The sequence below is a fragment of the Vanessa atalanta genome, chromosome Z, assembly GCF_905147765.1.
Source record: "Vanessa atalanta chromosome Z, ilVanAtal1.2, whole genome shotgun sequence".
Lineage (NCBI taxonomy): Eukaryota > Metazoa > Arthropoda > Insecta > Lepidoptera > Nymphalidae > Vanessa > Vanessa atalanta.
This window is the reverse complement of record NC_061902.1, coordinates 16,301,714-16,317,328: the sequence shown is the minus strand read 5'-3', so window position 1 is coordinate 16,317,328 and position 15,615 is coordinate 16,301,714. Positions and strand designations below refer to the sequence as shown.

The 15,615-nt window shown below is 36.7% G+C and overlaps 3 protein-coding genes across 4 annotated transcripts in view; 2 read left to right on the top strand and 1 right to left on the bottom strand.

The window, feature by feature from the left end:
• Positions 1–2,120: 2,120 nt before the first annotated feature.
• On the top strand, positions 2,121–6,362 carry LOC125075743 (alpha-mannosidase 2-like). The gene is made up of 5 exons (XM_047687445.1): positions 2,121–2,975; positions 3,051–3,143; positions 3,232–3,426; positions 3,506–3,617; positions 3,688–6,362. Exons 1-5 carry the CDS (start codon positions 2,121–2,123, stop codon positions 6,360–6,362), a joined length of 3,930 nt encoding a protein of 1,309 aa, XP_047543401.1.
• A 588-nt stretch (positions 6,363–6,950) lies between these two features.
• LOC125075757 (ADP-ribosylation factor-like protein 5B) lies at positions 6,951–10,827 on the top strand. Of its 2 annotated transcripts, none has more exons than XM_047687477.1 (6): positions 6,951–7,074; positions 7,178–7,508; positions 7,684–7,892; positions 8,522–8,647; positions 9,828–9,937; positions 10,588–10,827. In XM_047687477.1, the coding sequence occupies exons 2-6, from the start codon at positions 7,463–7,465 to the stop codon at positions 10,634–10,636; spliced, it is 540 nt and encodes a 179-aa protein (XP_047543433.1). In that variant the 5' UTR covers positions 6,951–7,074; positions 7,178–7,462; the 3' UTR covers positions 10,637–10,827. The 2 variants fall into 2 exon arrangements, with proteins under 2 accessions (XP_047543433.1, XP_047543434.1); XM_047687478.1 differs by having other exon boundaries at positions 7,035–7,074; positions 7,432–7,508.
• A 45-nt stretch (positions 10,828–10,872) lies between these two features.
• LOC125075755 (alpha-mannosidase 2) overlaps positions 10,873–15,615 on the bottom strand; it is a 72,952-nt gene continuing 68,209 nt past the window's right edge. The window contains exon 8 of the mRNA XM_047687476.1: positions 10,873–15,555. Coding sequence (XP_047543432.1) covers positions 12,839–15,555 — 2,717 coding nt within the window. The 3' untranslated portion in view covers positions 10,873–12,838. The remainder of the gene's footprint in view (positions 15,556–15,615) is intronic.

Genomic DNA, 15,615 nt, shown 5'->3' with positions numbered 1-15,615 from the left:
CATTTTAACGGAAATACACAGTACTGACCTCCACTTGTAAACTGTTTCTGTTATAATAAACGACTAGTTGTTTTTTTAAATAAACGATGTGGTCTTATTCCGTGACCTTCGTCACGGGGTTTTTAGAACTTCTTTTATAAGATAAAAAATCGTTTTAGTCGACATATTACAAAAAAATATATATATTCAATTTAATACTCAGGTTTAATAAAAACAAATAAATAAATTGGGTACTCGTACAGTTTTAATAGTTGATTCCAGGAAATAAATAAATACACGGTATGAAGTAAAGAAACCAACTTGTACTGCGCAAAGCCCCTTTATACTCTTTGGGTAAAAGTTTGAGCAGTACACTACCCCTTAGCGCACTGCTCAAACCACATGGTAAAATTTTACCTGTCATATGTGAATGTTTCTGAAGACGTTTTCCTTCGCCACCCTGCAAAAATTGAAAAATTAAAGATATAAATTAACCACATCAAATACCGCTCTGCTTTTTAAACCCACCGCCATCACTATTTCATCTGCAATTTTGCAGCACGGCTAATCTCTACTCGTACCTTATGGACAAATATATTTTGTTAATCTTACTGTCCATCTGTCATCTTTATACCCGGCCACGTGACTCGCCCATTCGAACGAGAAAATTCGACCATCAGTTACTTATGTCTTATCAATTTCCCGTAAATGATTTAGATACATCTTACTTATTGTTAGAAATATGAAAAACTAATTGTAAGTTAGTTTTGTTTATTGGAATACCTCGAAAGTCTTTGATTAGATGAAGGCTACGTATGAGTAAGGCCTATGCTACAAGACCTCACCGTAATGATTACGTATATTTCATGAGTAATTATAGATGTACAAGAAGAATTCTTATTGTGATAATAATAATGCACGTAACTAATGATTTTTTGTTTATTAAGTATTTAAAAAAGCATCTGACTGTATTCATTTGATTTTTTTTTTTTATGACAGAGTTCCGTAATTTTTTTATGTATGTCTTAATTGTATACTGCATGTGTCCCTATGAATAAATATATAAAACTCTTCCATCTACTAATGCTTAGAATAATAAGCAATGTAGCTTTTTAATTAATCTGTTTTATTAGTTCTTGCCCTCACAATAATATTTAATTCTATTTTTTTAAATCTTATAAGAAGAAACTTTACACGTACTTATATAAAAACAATACATAATGTTGTTACTCGTGTATCTTGATAATAAAGTAATAAAAGGGAAGAACCATTTCTCGAATTGATGGTAATCTATATTAGAAACTACTTTTAGCCATTATCTCTTCTAAGTAATATAATTTTAAAACAACTGAAACTTAATTTTTTTCACAATTCATCTCAAAAGGGCTAAATCGGTGATAAGTTTTTATAAAAAATCATCATTTCTTATGTTAGAAACATGGAAAAAGATATTTAGAATTATGTTATTAGTTCAAGGCAGACTTTTGGAGCTTTTTTGAAAATTCATTCTATGATGGAGCTTAATTTGGGGTGAAAGTTTGCATGGACGTTCGTTTTTATAAAGTTCAAAATATGGAAATAGTTCCTTCAGGTTCAATATCTTTCTGTTTATTAAGAAATATATTGTTAAGGCGTTTTTGAAAATTCATCCCTTAATCACCATCAAACTCTTATATTTAGGAAAATGACACAGATACTAAATCTAAATATTTTTTAATATTTAATAGGGATTTATCAATAACCCGGAAAAAATCAAAGGAAGTGACAAGTTCACCTCGACATGAGTCTTGATTTGATTGAATATATCCTATTCGTGTTGTAATCACCATTGTCCGCAACGATACACTTACGATGCTTACATTTCAACGTATTGGATAGTAAATCAAAACAAGGGAAGAAACGAACAAATCAAGAAACTCAATACTTTATTGAACATTGTTCACTCCAAACATTCAAACATCGTTTTTTACGAACAAGCAGCCAGTAAGAAGTCAGTCTGGTTCGTCTCGCTGTCCGTCCGTCTGCTGTCGGCGATATGCTTATTAAAGTGAGGACAAAACCTTATGAGTTAGAGTTTGTTCTTATGTTAATGTTCGTTTTGGGAAGTGATTGTTATGAAAAAAGTATGGCCTTTTACTAAAATGAATTTAATACAAAATGTCGACTATAAACTTATGTACTTACTCATTTTTATTTCATTTAATTATTTTACAGCTCTTCGAAAAATTGTTCGAGATCAGACTAAGATGGTGCAAAGACCATTTCATGATAATAATGCAGACTTCGTAATTAGTAATAAATCACAGCAAAATCCCCAGAAAATGATATTTCCCAGGTTTACGCAAGTTAAATCAGTCGTACACAGAATGGAAAGACCTAAAATATCCACAATTTTATCTTCAATAGACACGGCAAAGAGCAGGTCAATGTTTTCTAGAATGAATATTGCTAAAAACGAAAAACTGAACCCTTACGATCTGAGGATGGCAAGAGATGCCATTACTAACGTTATCCGTTACAGCGAAGATAACTTTATATTCCCTGATAGTGAAGCGGTCGGCGTAAGAAACCTGAGCTATAATAATGTAAAACTCTACAATGTTTTAAATGATTCAAATTTCTTCTCATCTCTAGACGAACTAAAGCAACCCAACAAGCCGTCGTCTGAAAATAGCCCTATTTTTTTTCCAGACAACGTAGCAACAAATATTGATAATCATAAATTCGTAAAGGGTATTTTGAAATACAATACTGACTCTAGTACTAAAGACATAATTGATATAAGAGCCAACAACACGCGGTTATCTAAGACAACAGAATCAAGCTATGATCCAAATATAGAAAAGGTTGATTTTCTCATTGAAGAGACTCCTATGGTAATTGAATCGGGCTTTAACGTTTACAATAAATCGGGGCCGCCCTATTTTTGTACAGATCTATATGAAGCTAAAGCTGATATCGATGGGAAAGAGAAGTACTCACACATGGAGATTGAGGTGAGAGAGTATGTCAATAAGTTTATTTATTTTTTTAAATTAATATCTTCATATAAGACATATTTAAATTTAAAGGCACCGTGGATGGTAAAGAAACAGTTTTGGAGTCAAGTTTATGACAGTCGCTATGAATCACTCATGAGAAACCCCAAATGGCCTTCATTAAGAGTAAGTTTATATTTAACCTAACATATATATATTTATATATATAGTATATTTAGTAGGGGAAATACTTTAAAAATATTACTTGTTTAAGGTTATTTTAATACCAAGGTCTCAGGTTCATACAATTTGGAAGCGATCCTTCGAAAGTTTACATAATGATACAGTGCATCGCATCATATCAAACGTGGTCAAAAAACTTCAATTTTATCCAAATTTAACCTTTTCTTGGAATGAAGTTTCTCATTTGAGTCAATGGTGGAAAGGTGCCCGACCGAAAAGTCGAGCGGTATGTGATCTCACGATTATAATCTATGAATATAACTTCTTTAATTAATAGTTTATAATTATTAGACGGCTTAATATAGGCAGTCCGTCGATTAATCAAAGAAGGGCGACTCGAAATCACAACTGGGACGTGGGTTGAAACCGACGAATCTACATCACATATATTTGGTATCATACATCAACTTATGGAAGGTAATCAAAACAACATCTTAAAAATTTTCGGCTAACGTAACAAAGTTAAAGCGTGTAATGTATTTTATAGGTCACCAGTGGCTGCAACATAATTTAAATTATTCACCAGACGCTGCATGGTTGACGAATAGTGTGACCCACAGTTCTACTTTACCTTATCTCTTATCTGCAACGGGGATATCTAATTTAGTATTCACGAATTTACATTACTCATGGCAGCAATTCCTTACTGAATATCAATTTACTGACTTCATATGGGTTCAGAATTGGGATCACGACAAAAGCAAACAGACAAAGCTGAACGAAGCCTTCAAAAAATTTGGTAATGATCGCTATCCAAAACATTCTGTTCTCGCACACTATTTACAATTCAATTCAGCTGGCTTTGAAGCTTGCGGGCCCCAAGGTGAAATATGTGCCACAGAATTCAATTTCGCTAATAATAATAACAACTTGGACATAAATACATTTAACGTTAAAGAAAAATCTGAAAGATTACTTGAACAATATTCAAAGACTGGATCTACATCTTCGCACAACATGATTATTGCACCACTCGGAGGACCATTCCATTACGAATTTCAAACAGAATTCGATTATCAGTACAATAACTATGAAAAAATTGCTAACTTTGTAAACAATAATAGGGATATTTATAAGGCTACTATCGAATTTGGCACATCCAAAGATTATTTCGAAGCTGTATCGTCAAGTCAAACACCTATTCCTACTTTGAAAGGAGATTTTCTCAATTTCGCCGATATCAGTGATGGTAGTCCAGCTTATTGGACAGGGCTCTTTACATCTAGGCCACAGTTTAAAATCTTATTAAGGCGTCTACAATCAACTTTACGCAGTACAGAAATCCTTTTTTCGTTTGCTCTTAACTATGATGTCTTTAAAACATACAACGCTTCGAAACATTTCGAACGTTTACTTAATGCAAGGGAAGTAGTTGCACGCCTCCAAGACAATCACGTGGTGTCAGGAACACTCACTACTGGCGCGAAACGATATGTTCACTCTCAAATTTTAAGCACAGCTAAAGATTGCTGGAAAATACAAGAAGTAGCGGCAAGTTTGCTCAGTACGAAAGCAAACCAAAATAAAACATATTTAGAAAAATATGTTTATCGAGAAGGAGAATTCATATCTTCTTTCAAATCAATTACGCCCGGTGATCATATATACATATTCAATTCCCTAAACGGTGAAAGAACTGAAGTAGTGGAACTGATGACCCGACACCCCAATATACGAGTTATAGACTACAATAAAAGAGATGTAACCATTCAAATCAATCCTATTTGGAAATTTAACTACGAAAACAAAATCAAAATATCAAAACAGTTTTTTAAAGTTACCTTTGTCGTTGTGGTGCCACCGATGACTCTTGAATTGTTTAAAATTAAAAAGACTTATGACAACACACAGAGTGCTTCTACTATATATTGCGAAGTTTGTGAATTTGATGGCATAGAAAACTTTTCTTTTGACGTTCGACCTGTAGAAGTAGGCGATATACAAATCGAAAATTACAAACAACGACTCGTTTTCGACGAATACTCAGGTTTCCTAAGAACTGTAATCGATAAAACGACAAATAATGAAAAACTTGTCCTCGTCGACTTCGGCGCCTTTCGGAGTTCTATTAAAAATTCCGGTATATTTTTGTTTAATACAAATTACTCAAAACCTTTAGAAGACATTCTATCACCATTTAGATTGGACTTCAAATCAAAGACTATTATGATCATATCGGGACAGATAACTACAGAATTGATATCTATATACGGAATCCTTCTCCAACATTCGGTTAAAATATTCAACCTGATGACTAGTCCTTTATCCGACACTATTAAATTTGAAACTAAAGTAGATTACGAGATTTCACCTAAAAACAGAGAATTAGAGATATTCATTTCAATAAAAACAGACATAGGCAACGGGAATCCTCCGGAACTCACTATAGATAATAACGGCTTTGAGTACAAATCGCGCATTATTAACCTTAGCAGACGTATCGAATCCAACATGTATCCCATGAACAATATGGTGTTCATAGAAGATCACAAGAACCGACTGACAGTCGTTACTGACCACGCCCAAGGTGTCACGGCTCTGCAAGAGGGCCAGATAATTGTGATGCTTGATCGACGAATTCTTTTTGACGACGGCCGAGGTTCAGGAGAAGGCCTCGCTGATAATAGTGCTACATTTCACACTCATTATATTTTACTGGAAAGTATTGTCGAATCGACAAATGACTATTTTAAATCTTCCAATAGAAACAGCGTGAGATTGCCCAGTTTTCCCGCAATTTATTTCGCTAATATTCTTAATTACCTGTTGGATATTTTCTTTATAGATACTAGCAAGGTCAATCTTTGTCATTATGCGTTCAGGCCTCTGGTAAAAAACTCATTTCCTTGTGATGTAACACTCATAAATTACAGAACAATACTGGTTAGAGGAACTCCAGAAAAATATTCTCCAAACACTGCATTGATGACACTCCATAGACAGAGCTTTACCTGTGTAATAAAGCACGACATATCTGTGCGTTGTAACGGAGAAGAAACACTTAAGTTAGATAAGACTTTCCATAATGTAATTGCAGCGTATCAAACTAATTTGGTGGGTACGAACGAAGGCACCCCTCTTAATGTTTTAAATAAAGATAACTTTCCCTCTATGGAAATTACTACCTTACGAATATACTTCGGAAATTTTAGTAAATTCTAATAATTATTACAATCTTTCTTACATCATTGGTACACATTGGTATCCGAAACATTTGCTATTAACACTTTTCTTAACTTTAAACAAATTGACATGAAAATAAATATAATATGTACCAAATACTTATATAATAAAATAAAATAAATACCTCATACTTTTGTTTCTTTAAAAACTAGTTACCTACAAGGCCCGACTTCGCAGGCGCAGAATATAAACATTTTATGTCGACCATCTAACGCTGTTAATTGTTATGAAGTTAAGAAACCAAACCATAAGTCTCAATTTAAATTTGTATAAAAAGTTTGAATACTAGGTTAAAATATTTATTTCAATGGAGTCTTGAACATATGTAGATGCAGTTTCTGAATCAGTCTGTGTTTATTTTTTAAAATTTACCTATCTAGCAACATTTTTTTATTATCCTTATGTAGGTACGGTTAAGAAACGACAAAATAAAATAAGTCTATTTATTTAGACATCGGGCATAATTAAAACCTATTAATAATAAACACGACAATATTTTTTTTTATATACCGCCTCATTTTATTTATATATTTTTAATGAGAATTGCATAGACATGTAGAGCATAGACTACAGTTATCATCGACCGTCGAGTAATAGATAATACGTGAGTCGTGACAGTCATATTCTATATTTCATAATAAGTGTTGGTGTCGATTGATTTTGATAAAAACCTCAATGTAGATATTTAAAGGTAAATTAATAATGTATTTTATAATCATAACTTCCTAAATTCGTAAATGGAAAGTTAAAATATTTTAATCAAAATATTAGTAAATTGACCTACTTTTCAACAGGTAAACTCACATAATAAGGCTCTCTTGTAAAATCGAATCTAAATGAAACGAGGCCTATGTAACATATTTTTGGAATTATAACGATATCAGAAGACCATACTATGATGTTTCTACTGAGCAACCACACAAACGATGTGAAGCGTTCTGAAAATTATTAGTTATTAAGTTTATTAACTTGCAGTGACGATATATTTAAAAACATTCGGAGACGATGTCAATATTGAACTAAAATAATTAATAAGTCTTTGTCGTAGAAACCGTACATTGGTTGTTGTTAATCAAATTATGGGACTGCTTTTTTCAAAAATTTGGAGCTTGTTCGGAAACGAAGGTAAGCTAAATTTATTACAAGTAGTAGTATGTAAATGTCGTAACATGATAAGATAGTGCAGTTAGTTGAGATACTTGATGAAGTCAGACAAGATGAAACTTACTACATTTCATATTGACAAATAGTTCCCGAGGTGTAGATGACGAGGCCAAATTTATTTTTCTTTGTTTTCCAGAGCACAAGTTAGTACTTGTTGGGTTAGATAATGCTGGCAAAACAACGATACTTTATCAGCTGCTTCTCGGTGAGGCCGTGCACACGAGGCCAACTATCGGCTCCAATGTCGAAGAAGTAGTATGGCGGAACCTTCGTTTTGTGATGTGGGACCTGGGAGGACAACAGAGTCTACGCTCGGCTTGGACTACTTACTACACAAACAGTGAAGTAAGTATTGTCAAAGATGAAACATCACACTTATGAGTTATGAAACGGTCAAGCGAATTTAACTTCATGCATAAAGTGACTACTACTTTTTATTGTAATGAATGTAAACATATGTATGTATGAAAGTGGTATTTAGTTCTTAAATCTTGAACACAATCTTCCTGCTTGCGATATGGCTGTGCAATATTTTTAAAACATAGCTCGCAAAAAGTATTGCTTTTGTCTGTTTATTCTGCATTTCAAAAGGGACATATAAAAGTAAAAGGAAATTAGTTTCATTTGTATTGTTGCTATTGCAATGCGAGTTTTTATATAGAATAGTTATGCAAAGAATAAGCACATTCTGCTTTGTTATGAGGACAATATTTTTATGTAGACATGCACTTTGTACAATAGTTATAAAATTGATTTCTTTGTTTAAATAAGCATATTTTCAGGCAAAACTATATATAATTAGAAAGCAATGCCTCTTCTAAATACTGAATATAAGTATAATTATCAGAGCCTTCTGCATTTTTTATTTACCCAAAATAAACTTATAAACAAGAATTGTTTATTTAATATAACTATGAAATATATGATATGTTTAAATAATATAATTATGTACAGAGCTCCCATCTTTCTTACAGTTTGTGATAATGGTGATTGACTCCACTGATCGACAAAGATTGAACATAAGCCGTGAGGAACTGCATAGAATGCTCTTGCATGAGGAACTCAGCAAGGCATGCCTCTTAGTCTTTGCTAATAAACAGGTAATTTGTTATGTACTGTTGATATAATTTAGTTCAATTCACATTTGATAAAACTTAATAGGATTGTGTTATCACAATTACCATTAGCTTTCGTAATGTACAGGCCCGCAGTGGCCGTCAGTGGCCGTCAGTGGCCGTCAGTGGCCATTAGAAACTGTCTACAGCCAGCACTAGGACTAGATATATCAACATGCACATACTGTTAGAATTATATAGTTTTATACTGTTTGCACCAGATTTATTTCTTATGATTTACTTTTGTTATTTTATTAATTAAGAAGCACCTACAAGTTGTTATATAATTTTTAATTCTATATAACTTGCTATATAACAATAGCTTAATACATATTTTTTGTTTGTATTTAATAATAAATAGTTACATCCCAGTATCCATTAAGACTGTTTAAAGGGTACGGGTAAGCATATGTTTCTTAGGATTGCACCATCTTCCAACATTTTAAATCAGACATAAGACACATACATAATCTTAATAAAATGCCTAGTAAAATCATTTTCACTACTTCCAAAACGAATTTCTTGGTTTTTGAAGTAGGTTCGATCGTATTAAATGATGTCATTGAAAGTTCTGTTTCTCTAACCAACATAAGTGGCGAATACCAAGTGATGTATTGATTCACAGTCGCCACTCGGACCTACTACCTGATGATACTATACACGCGCGATCGGTGAACTTCTCAGGGTGGCTAACTTGGCTCACGCGTGCCGTCACCTTCAGCCTAAGGTTTGATCGTAGTCGAGGTCTCGCTCGAACACGACAAATAAGTAATATTTGCGTAGCTGCAGCTGTTCCCAATGTGACTAGTATTTAAATCGGTGATGTAATCGAGTAACCAAAAAGACGCTCCACGTGACCGTTATCTCGTGTGCGTATTCCATAACAAATGCTTATAAAGCGTTGACCCTGCTCCTCCGCGACTCCGCACGGCGACTGTCAACAACGCGTGACGTCAGACCGTCACGAGTCATGTAACGTTACACAAGTGGACGAACACGTCGAGTTCTGAATTGAATCATGTATTTTTATTATTTGTTTTTATGAGAGTCTGTTTCTACGAGTCTGCAAAATTAGTTTTTTTTCTTGTATACTATCGGTCATATAATTGTAACACAGATAATGCGGAGACACAGAGTGAACTTATGCAGGAAGTTGTGATTGCAGGACGTGAAGGGGTCGATGACGGCGGCGGAGATATCAGAGCAGTTGGATCTCACTTCCATTAAGCAGCATCCGTGGCATATCCAGGCCTGCTGCGCGCTCACCGGCGAGGGGTAGGCCTTCCCCCGTTTTAATCATAGACAGTCGAATGATTTAGTTACCTCTACGCGCTTTACCAAATATCATCAATACTGATAAAGACCAAATTTCACTGTATAATATAAAAATGATTTAATTTTACAAAAGAGTAAAATTCTGAGATCTGTAACTTACTAAGAAGTGAATGATATAGGTGTATGAGTAAAATGCAAAATGTCTAAACTTATTATTTATATATTTGTGATTTGAAATGAACATCTCAAGCTAGGACAATTGATTAATACAAGCCAAAAGATGTACACTTGCAGCCCCTAGCTTTGTTGGTGCAGCTTTTATAAAAAAAAACTTAAATTACAAATACACACAATAAAGAGCTTAATTACGTAATTTAATAGAACGCCTTATTTGCTTTTCCTTCTGTCACATTGAGGGGTTGGGGTTTGGGTTGGATATACACCGGACGCCCGGAGCGGACGGCTCAGGCGGATTTCCACTTTGGAATCAATCCGATCGACAATTTTAATATTTTGCGTAGAACTCTCATAAGAATCCGTATTATAATGGTTCATATCGGCCGAGACATCGAGAGATGCGTCTCACTGTACCGGCCAGCCACTGGCCGTGTCGAGTACGGGCTTGTCACGAGTTGTACATTGCGTTTCAGCTTGCACATGGGCCTCGAGTGGATCGCGAGCCGAATAAAGAAGAAGTGACGATCCGGGCAGCGTGCGCTCGTCGCGGAATATTAATATTGATGTTACTTTTTTCGATAATGGAGTATATTTTTTAAAACATGTGAAATTAAATCCTATTCTTCTTGTCTGATTTTACTCTATTATATATTGTAATAAATAAACTATTCACTAGGCGTGGTATGAATAATGTAATAAATAATTTTTCTCGATTTTTTAGTTATTTTATTTCAACTACACATTTTATTGTAGAACAAAAATTGTACATTTCCGAACAAAACACTGAATCAGCATCGATAACTTTAAACAAGTGGAGGTGAACATAGGACTGATTTAGTTGCAATATTAAAACTTTGTCCACGTTAGTACAGAGAACATCCTGAACTGACGACGCGTGATGTCTTACCGCCGGCGCCGGCCACGGGAGCGGTCAGTAGCGATCACCGCCGCGACTCTTATCGGCCTATAACCCAGAGGGATTGTTACATATCAACTGGTGCTCTTATGACGATAGGAAACCTTTAGGAGATGGTGGATGGCACGATGTAATATGGACATTGCGTCTTTATGTTGCCCCACTGCCTCTTCAATAATGATTTAATAAATATGTCGCGGGGAGCTGAACTCGAACAGTTTATGTTAGCTAGTATTTCAACAAAAATAAGATAAACTAGAAGTTTATCATTTCAAAGATCCACAAATATAAAGAGATTATTTCATTGAAAAAAGTTATAAATTAACGATTAAAATCTCTCTATCCCTTATTGCGAATGAAAAATTTTGCATCGTCGTCGGTGATTCGCTCGGCAACGTTAGTTTCAGCCCATTCGTCGCCTCATTCCCGTGGCCGGCCGATACTGTATTGTACAAAACGGTGAGCTGGTATCGAGACACCAGGATGTTCCCTGCTCACAGGGCTGTCGTAACACAAGCACAAAATAAATAATATTTACACTTCAGTTTATTTACAAATAAATAAAATGACCGCGACTGTTCGTCTTATATAATACTCAACTATTCATTGGCTATGATGTTTTGAACGCAAAATAGTATTAAATATACAAAGAACGATGTGAACATCGCAAAGAGCCTTGTCGCTTCTAACAGTGGTCTCCCTCGTACTAGAAATTTGACGATAAACATTTAATAACATCCATTTAAATACTAACTACGATTATTCCTAGACAGCAATATTAGTAGTAAAATGACGATTCACAGTACAAGGTGATGTAGATGGTACAGAGTTAGTTACTGATACAGATCGTAACGAGATTCGGAAACATTCCTCTTAATATAAATAATTAATGACTATTCCTTATTACCTCGGACGACCACAACACTGTGACGCCGTAATCCCAAACATGAATAACTTAAATTGTACTAAATCGCCTAATTCTACAATTATGCGAACACAACCAAATAATAAATCCTTATTGTACTTGAAAATAATACAAACGATAAATAATTATATCAAAATTATGACTAAATTAATGCTTTTACATTATTCAATTTGGCAAAATTTGTGAAACATCAGTGACGTCACGCGTGAGCACCGAAACGGTCCACCAGGTCACTGATCACCTAAATATACAACATTACGTTTACGTACATACGTCACGCGAATATTACTATATAAATTAAATGACCCTCGAGGGCGTGTACCGTGTACTGTGTACCGATTGTATATATTCGTGTAACGATTCCTAACTATTTCACTAACATTGACCAGTAATGTATAGAATTAAAGAGATCTTTGCAAGTACTAATATCATATATAATCAAAACAAGTAGTTACTAAGGACGCTTAAACGATAGTAAATATAGTAACAATATCTCAACCGGGTGCGAAGGCGATGCGAAGTACATCCGTAATACAGTGGCGCTGTCGAATAGGCTATACAAAAAAATAGATTTATATTTTAATAGACAGGATATTGCAAAATTGTGAGTGTATTATTATAATTTGGTCCTGAGGTAGATTAATCTAGATTTTTGTCAACTTCATATTTCGAAATATAAATCGTAATAATAGTTTCGATTGCGAAGAAGCGCTCAAGGAGAAGGGAATTTACACGCTACTATTAGACACGTACGTAACAGATAAATATGTGATTCTAAACAGTCATTTCCTCTCATTAATATTGACGCGCCTGAGACGGCTGTAGAGTTGATGCAGGCCGACAGGCGTAATGTCGAATGGTCTACACGTAACTCAAACGTTCCTTAAAACCTTATTTTGTAGGTTTTTATTTCGAGCGGAGCTATTTCGATATCTTCCAGTCCGGAGAGCGACTTGTACGTCTTTAGCCCGGTCAGGCTGACTGCGGTTAGATTAGAGATGCGCAATCCGTTGAACAGTGTTTTCGCCGTGAAGCGAGCGGAGGTCCGTCGAGAGCCGTCGCCTAGCGAGCAGCTGAAGCCGGGTCTGTGCAGCACCATAAAGCAGGCGGTACTCGGAAATTGCTCCAACACCTCATCGGTGATAGTTCGCAACGAGACCAGGTGTACGTCCGGAGGGAAGTTTTGAATAAAGGTCTGATAGGTTTTTACGTTTACGTTGCCCACCTCGCTGGTGTCCACGACGTACACGTTTACCGGGTAATTCATGGTCCTGCTCAGGTGGTCGGCGGTGCGCGTGGGTAGTTCGTATATAGTGGTTTTTGCATCTGGACTGAAGTTCCGTCTGTTCAGAACTCCGGACACGTGCTCGCTCGTATCTCTCTTCCGTCTGTCTGCAGAAATCGGCTCAAGGAGGATCCAGTTGTGGAACACCGTGGGTTTGTTGTCCACGACCCCTTCCCCGATGCCTCGATGGTCGTCGTATAGTGTTCGCCGGTCGAGCATGACTTCTAAGCGGCCGGGTTCGTAAGATGCGGCTCCCTGTGCGTGGTTGGTAATAAGAGTGAGTCTGACCTCCTCATCCTGCAGCCAAGCCATCGTCGTAATCGGGTAGTAGTTTCCTTCGATACCTAATTTCTCTACTTTAATTCTCTTCTGATACTGGAAGCCGTTCTGATCAGTATAGAATTCTGGCACTTCTCCATTCTGTATGTTTGTTTGTAATCTCATGAATAACTCTGTTTCTCGGTTTTTCGGAGGGCTTTCAAAGTCAACGACATTCTCGACGTGTACGGCGTGCGAGAGAGCAATATCTTTGACATTGTAAATTTTAACCGTGTGGACTAGAAGAGGTAGGTACAGTGTAGTAATCTCAGTGGACACGGGGCCCGATAGGATGATTATGTTCTCGTCTTGCTGACTTGTTCCGCTGCCGTATTGATGTAGGACCTTTTTCTCGGGAGCGTCGTAGTCTGGCATGAAGAGATAGGCGCCCGAGTGTCGTTGTGCGCTTTGATAAGCGCCGAACTGCATTTCGACGACGTGTCTCCTTCGGTTATCTTTTCTGTTAATTTGCCTCAAGAGCCCAGTATTCCTATCAATCAAAAGTTTTAAAACCGAATTCTCCAGCTGAATATCACCAGGCATCATCTTCTTAACGGTGAAATTTTCGGTTTTATCGGAGCCTAATATTTTATCGCTGCAATTATTGCAAAAGATGACGCAGTGCTGCGACGTGTTCGTGTATTCCTCGAGATTAAACGTGACTGCAGTAAGAGGCGGCACTGTGGCGACGAAAAGGACATCAAAACTCGTATCACTGATGACATATTTTCCATGCTCCCGTATTTCAATAATCGGCGTGATCTGGTATTGGACGTACTCCTTCCGACGCGTATCGTAAACGCGCACGCTGGTGGTGTTTGACCTGACCGATATTATATCTGTGCGTTCTTCGGCGAGCGAGTTAAACAGAACAACTTTCCTTTTGTCGACGACCGACACCTGTAACTGCTTCGGTTGCTTACCGTAGGTTTCCCATTCGTGCTGGCTTTGGAGAATGCTCTGCGAGTGAAGATATGGATCAGGTAACATGATGGTGGTGAGCGCCGCCTCTTGCAGACGAATGCAGTGATAAATGCTCGTGAACAGTTTGGTTCCGTAGTCGAACATCACGCTAGATTTGGACGTTCCGGTGATTGCATCATGGTGCTGGAATAGACCTAAGTTTCTACGAGCGGTAATCAATTGTTCGTAGAACTTTTCTAATCTTTTTTCAGATGAGATCAGTTTTAGCGTGGTCGATTGTTTAATATAGTTCGCAACTAGCGTGAAGATAATCTCAGCTGTTCTCAGGTGATGCTCAAACTGGCGAGCCAAGATTTTCAGGTACGGTCGGGTGGTAAAGTAACCGGACCAGTAGGCTGGCTTTCCTTCACTAAATATATCCGAGTAAACAAAGAAGTCTCCTTTGAGCGTAGGAATATTTTTGTGCCTGTCTTTCATAGCGTTAAAGTAATCGAGGGGCGTTCCAAATGAAACATCAGCGTTAAAGGTATCTTTATGATTATTAATATAATTGAACATTTTCATATAATTAGTGTACTGGGCGTCGAACTCCACGCCGTACTCGTATCGGAAGTCGTCGCCGAGGGGCACGAGTACGACGTTGTGGGTAGTCAGGGAGCCGATACGATCGTATTCGTCTATCAGAGTCTTGGATTTGGTGTGGAGATTCTGGTCGGTTATCTCCTCATATTTTGCGGTGTACTCCGAATATTCCCCGGGTATTTTCCTGAAATCGAAGCCTAAGCAGACAGAGGGGTGCGGACCACATGTACTTTTAATAGAATAGATGTCGAAGGGTTGATTGTGGACGATGAGAGAAGGTTTCTTTTCGGACCAGTTGGTAACCCAGTAGAATTCCTCGATCTGCCTCTGCGCTAACCATTGCTTCCAGGCGTAGTGTATTCTCTGGATGACGGTGCCTTCAAGGCCACTCTGGTCTAGAAGGTAGGGTACGGTGGGGCCATGACCAAACGGATCGATCGACCACCCGGTCTTGGGCGATGTACCAAGATTCGTTTTTACCCATTGATGTCCTGAAATATAAAAAATACATGTACAATCTTATCTCGCTGGAAGGAACCTTTGTTATTAGA

Excerpts from the sequence above, each read along its gene's own strand:
- LOC125075743 (XM_047687445.1), top strand. The coding sequence starts at position 2,121 with ATGAATTTAATACAAAATGTCGACTATAAACTTATGTACTTACTCATT. Across the intron at positions 2,976-3,050 it reads ACTCACACATGGAGATTGAG|GCACCGTGGATGGTAAAGAA; the intron begins GTGAGAGAGTAT and ends TTAAATTTAAAG. Across the intron at positions 3,427-3,505 it reads CCCGACCGAAAAGTCGAGCG|GCAGTCCGTCGATTAATCAA; the intron begins GTATGTGATCTC and ends GGCTTAATATAG.
- LOC125075757 (XM_047687477.1), top strand. The coding sequence starts at position 7,463 with ATGGGACTGCTTTTTTCAAAAATTTGGAGCTTGTTCGGAAACGAAG. Across the intron at positions 8,648-9,827 it reads TAGTCTTTGCTAATAAACAG|GACGTGAAGGGGTCGATGAC; the intron begins GTAATTTGTTAT and ends TTGTGATTGCAG. Across the intron at positions 9,938-10,587 it reads TGCGCGCTCACCGGCGAGGG|CTTGCACATGGGCCTCGAGT; the intron begins GTAGGCCTTCCC and ends ATTGCGTTTCAG.